We start from the raw sequence: 5699 nt of genomic DNA, 5'->3' as shown, positions 1-5699 counted from the left end.
CGTCTTTTACATCGTACTATTACTATAAATAAAAACAGCAGAAATATATGACTTCATTAATTTTAAAAAATATTAACGAAATGTTATTTTATCATCTAAACATTTTTCTTTACTTATATATACAATTCATAATATTGTTTTCAATGTTATTTTTTAAATTTATAATTTAATATTTTATAATTATAAGTTTTCAAATGCTATTAAATAAACAAAGTAAAATAACTGGATAACAATGAGTTATTTTTTTCTTTAAATATATTCATAAAAGAGAAAATTATAATATGATTTTTCTCATCAAATAAATAAGGGATTGTGCCTTATCGCTGAAAATTTTTAAACATTTTTATATATTAAGGCAGACAAGTAACCTGAAATGAAAGATCGACTCCTCCCATAAAACTCTATTATAATTATTTAAAACTTTATAATAGTTAACAACTATAAACTCATTTATATTATTACATTTATTAAAAGTGTTTTTTAGATAAATAGTTTCCTAATATGCAAAAGCAACGAGATTTTGAGAAATTTTTGTAAGAAAATTTGTTTCTATGATATCATTTAAGGATAAAATTAGATAACAACAGTAACTGAGAATACTTTAATGATCGTATATTCTTTATTTTATTAAATTAAAATAATCAATAAAAAAGCATTCAATTTTGTTTCATCAAAACTGATAAATAATGATAAATTTATTGGTTTAATTTATTAATTAAAATTAATGCAATACATCTGTTTCACTTTCTGCACATTTAAGTTAATAGTCTACTTTTTTAAGATTGATCGTGAACATGTCTTTGAAAATCGTAGCTTTTTAAAATTTTTTAAAGAAAAAATTGCATGTTTCAAATCGAATTTGTATAAAATGGAGATGTATGAAATATTTAGTTGCATGTTTATATTAATGTGTAGTAAGTAAACGTCTCTATATTCTTAACATAAAAGTCTGTTAAGATAATTGAATTTATTCAGTTGCGTGTTGCATCACACGCGACATACAGAAGTTACCTCAGTAAAGAAGAGACGACATCAGTACATTGTATTTAAAGTATTAAGATACTTTTAGACTTTTGAAGTTATAATAATGTTATCTCATTTGAGATCGACAAATCAATAAAAGAATTAATATAAAGTTTAAAAAAACAAATTAATTTTTAACAATTCATAAAAAAATCTTAATATCTATCTTTTAAATCAGAATTTAGGGTAATAAAAATGGATAAACAGTTCTGTGAAGAAAATGTTGAAATCAAAACTTAAAATATATATATATACAATATTAATGTAAAAGGCGTTTAATCGCAAAACAAGAAAGAAAGTTAAATAAAAGTAATTAATTAATTAATTTTAAAATTCCTCAAATAATGTAAAACATTTTCATTATTAGGAAAATAGGTTATAAGGTTTAATGGATAATTTAAAAATAGATCATTGAATTTTCCACGACGGTATAATTTATATTGATTTTATTGTATTAATAGTAGGCCTATAATGAATAAAGTAAATTTCTGTGCTCTTTAAAATGTGTTTTTATATAAGTTTTTCATTTAATTTAGTTTTAAAAAATTTATATTCAAAAATTAATTTCCTATTATCATATTTGAATCGAAGTTCTAGAATCGTCAAGAAAGTCAAAGAAATATGCAAAATAAATCAAGAACTTGTGAAGAAAGTAAAGGAAGTTGATTAGGAATGGAAAACGTAATCAGAAATCCGAGTAATTTTTATTCAATTTTTTTAACAAGTAAAATAGTTAGAAACCTCGAAAAATTGCAGTTAAAAATTAAGAATAAAATATAAAATTTTTGACTTAAATAAACAGTAGTTAGTTAAGGTCTGACTTAATAAGACTTTATATTATACGAAAATTTTAAAATCTACTTTAAAATGTTTAAATGTAGCTACGAATCATCACACAAGTAATTATAACTTTTTAGTTAAATAATATTTCAATTAAAACAGAAAATTATATGAATATCATTAACTTGTCACTTATTAATGATTCCTTAATGAAACTAACATTTAGCAAAGGTTATCGCAGACTTACACTTAACGACGACTGTATGAGTCTTGGATACAGGAGCTCGAAGAGGAATTGCAGAAGCATAACAGGATATAATCTTCGTCGTCACATCCTAGATTATGCGAAATTCGTTTTAGGAACATTCATCTTCAATTATAAAGAGTTAATATATTCTTATAACTATTATTTTANGCGTAATTGTCTGCTGACCAATCAGTGGCTGTACTTTCAAAAAGCCAACGGCCACTTTCAACCATCTGCCGATGACCGTTACGACTAAAAAAAACTTCGCTAGGTCTTACTTTCAGGGGGAGGTCTTATATTTCGCAATTCAGCAAAACCTGTGCTAGGTCTTATTTTCTGCGGTTGTCTTATTTTCCGGGAAACACGGTATTAAGCAATCACTTGATATTCAAACAAGTATGTATATTATATATGTGTATGCTACATAATATACGCATCTATATTATATGTATACATTACGTAATTATGTAAATCTACTTATATTTAAATGTTTAACGTTTTCAAGCTAGTGAATAGATAGATCACTTTCAGGATACTTAAATATTCGAATAACGAAAACAATAATCTGAATATGAACGTCTGAACAGCTAACTGTAAATAGACCAAAAACTAAAATGAATAAAATATTTTACATACATAATAATAATTAAATATATACTTAACAAAACAGTGGAAAATTAAAATTAATAAAATGAAATTTAAATTGACTAGAGATTAGTTTCTAGAGATTAAACAAGACAAAATTTCACTAATTAGAAGCCCTCCAATGCTCAAATGAATAAAATAACTGAAAAACTAGTAGTCAATAGTTCGTGCCGCACCAGTAGGCTGGCCGAATGGAGTTTACCGGATTTTCTTCTTAAAATAATATATTCATGCTATATTAAAATCAACATTATTTTGTTGATATTTATTCATAGAAACACATCGAAGTCAAATATAATAATTGATTTATAAATTAAAAATTCAAAGTTTGTAACTTAAGAATATTTTTTATTAGTTAGTAAATTGTTTTATTTAGATAAATAAATTTATTGTCTATTCATCAAATTGCTTTTACATTGTTACTGGTAATAATGTTTTGTACGTAATTAAAAATCACTAATAAAAATATTATTTGGCAATCAAGTAATTTTCAATATATCAGATATATCAATTTAAGTAATCAAATAATATGTATAATATACCGGTATACATTGTCTGAAAAGTTCCCGTAACGATATTTAGAACTTATTCATCGTGTTATCCGTTGGGCAGCACAAATTAGTAACTATGAGAACCAGTAAGTGATTATTTTATCCTTCGGTTTTGATTCGTTTTTGGCGAATACTACGTCTTTTACATCGTACTTACTTTTGACTTCATCATTGAATAAGAAACGGGCATCAAGACTCAATTAATTAAGTTGTGTTTCAAACATAAAAAAACTGCATCAGAAACTTTTGAATTGAGGAAAAGATCTTGTTCAGATGAATATTTATTTAACTCGACTATGTATGAATCGTAGAAATGTTTTGGCTACGGTCAAGAGTCATTGGAGGATGGCCAAAGGAAAGACTATCTTCCATAAGCATCACCGTCGAAAATTAACTCTATAGAACAGATTGTCAACGATCTGTTCTACATGGAGGCTATGGATTGCCTGCTCGAAAGAATCCGGCGAAGTTGACCAGACTTTTCCCAAAGCGTAAAATGGTTCCTTTTTCAAGATAATGCTTTAATATTATCAAATGCGATTTCCTTGCAAACCCCAATCGAAAACGATCCTAATACCGCTCTATTGTCGAACCTATTTCCAGATTTTTTAAAACAAAATCTAAGGTTCTCACGAAAAAAAATATGAACCAACGTTTAAAATTCAAAATTAATGGTCGATTACCAAATAGCTGTTTCAAAATAATACAGTGGGTGATCGGTTAATGAACAAATCGGATAACGAACACTTTCGCGAAAGATTTTTATGTTCGGACAACGAACACATGATCGGATAACGAACACCCCACAGAACAAACACAAGAAGAAGCGACGTAAAATAATGAATACCGATTGGTCTTCCCTCGTCTTCGGACAACAATTCGAAACTTTTCAGAGTGTGTGAGACGTCGACACCGACGCTCAAGCCGGTATATACCGATCGGATAGTATTCCTCCGAATTTTGAAACTCTCCCTTGTAATTCCAGCCTTTTATTTTTCTGACAAAACAATTCTTGTATGTATTCGCGAGACTATCGTGTAGACACTCGTTAAGTTTTGCGTCTGTTTTCTTTTCGAAAGTTGAGAGTATAATAGCAAAGGTAGAGAGTGGGCAGAAGATGCCTAATGTTGCTGAGCAATATGGCGTAAACAGATCTACAGTAGGCCTCAGTTCAATCTTATTTAAGAAAAATACTGTATAATCAAGAGGACTCCAGCAGCTAAAGGAGTAACAAAATTTACATCTGAGAAATAAAGAACATCGAAGAGTTCATAATGGAATCTGAAACATATCTGACGACAGAAGAACGCCAAGAACTCTTAAATGAAGAACACCAAGAAACTCGGCGAAATATGTTTTCTTTTGAAAAAAAGAAATAATATCGATATCTGTTACTAAAGATCCTTTGAAGAACTGGGAGGATGTCAGAACAACGGTCTTAGAATGGCATCCAAACCAGATTCAGGCTTGGATATTTCTACAAGTGTAATGCTATTAATTACTTACGAAAAATCCTTTAGAAGAGAGAAAAGCAATCGACATTAGACAGATTCTTTAATCCTTTCAAACGGAAAAAACATGACTAATAAAAATGCAAGACTGTGTATGTATGTATTTTTATTATTACATATAAATACGTAGTAAAGAAAGTATTTATTTTTTATTTTTGGGGTTTCCAGAACGAATTAATGAAATTCCCATTAAAACCTATGGTAAATCGATAATCGGTTAACGAACAATTCGGATAGCGAACAAAGTCTTGGAATGGGTTATGTTCGTTAACCGATCACCCACTGTACTTCACTAGGAATTTCTTGAATACTACAATTTCAGAAACTTCTGGAATTATGAAAGCTATATATCAAAAGGGAAAAAACATGATATAAAATAATAAAAAAAGCTATATTTCATTGAATCAGTCCAAGAAATTTCAAGATGTTGTATGTATAATTTTAAAAACTATGGTATAAATTATCTATTTAAAATTTATAAATTTTATAAAAGTCATATTCAATTATCCATAAATATAAAAATTAACAATATTAAATTATAATAACAAGGAATAATTTTATCTAAATTACAAATTACAATATTTTTCATTTATATATTTGATTTCGGCAAGTTACTATAAATAAACGACTTGAGAATAACATAGACATTAAAGTAATTATCAAATGAAATTTAAAATTTTATTTTAAAAACTTATTTTGCGTAATACAGATTTAAAATTTTTAATACTTTATGAAGATTATAAGAAAACAACTGGAAAATATAAAAGAATTTAAGATAATTTTCTTACATTAAATAATATGACTATATATATATATATATATAGTCATATGTAAATGTAAATTTATATTATGTATATTTATATACATATAATCTGTATATAAGAGATGTTTAACTAAAGTTGTTATTTCTTAATTAATGTGTGTTCCTGTTCATATCCAAAG

At 26.8% G+C, this 5699-nt stretch overlaps 1 protein-coding gene across 1 annotated transcript in view; it reads right to left on the bottom strand.

Annotated features, from left to right (window-relative positions):
- LOC111627349 (synaptogenesis protein syg-2-like) overlaps positions 1 to 3436 on the bottom strand; it is a 67876-nt gene extending 64440 nt beyond the window's left edge. The window contains exons 1-2 of the mRNA XM_023370910.1: positions 3404 to 3436; positions 2051 to 2138 (exon numbers count right to left, since the gene is read on the bottom strand). Of these exons, the coding sequence (XP_023226678.1) occupies positions 2051 to 2138; positions 3404 to 3436 (121 nt within the window). The remainder of the gene's footprint in view (positions 1 to 2050; positions 2139 to 3403) is intronic.
- Positions 3437 to 5699: the final 2263 nt, after the last annotated feature.

Source organism: Centruroides sculpturatus, unplaced genomic scaffold (genome assembly GCF_000671375.1).
Source record: "Centruroides sculpturatus isolate CEXI.00-Female unplaced genomic scaffold, Cexi_2.0 scaffold437, whole genome shotgun sequence".
Taxonomy (NCBI): domain Eukaryota; kingdom Metazoa; phylum Arthropoda; class Arachnida; order Scorpiones; family Buthidae; genus Centruroides; species Centruroides sculpturatus.
This window is presented reverse-complemented; position numbering and strand designations above follow the sequence as displayed.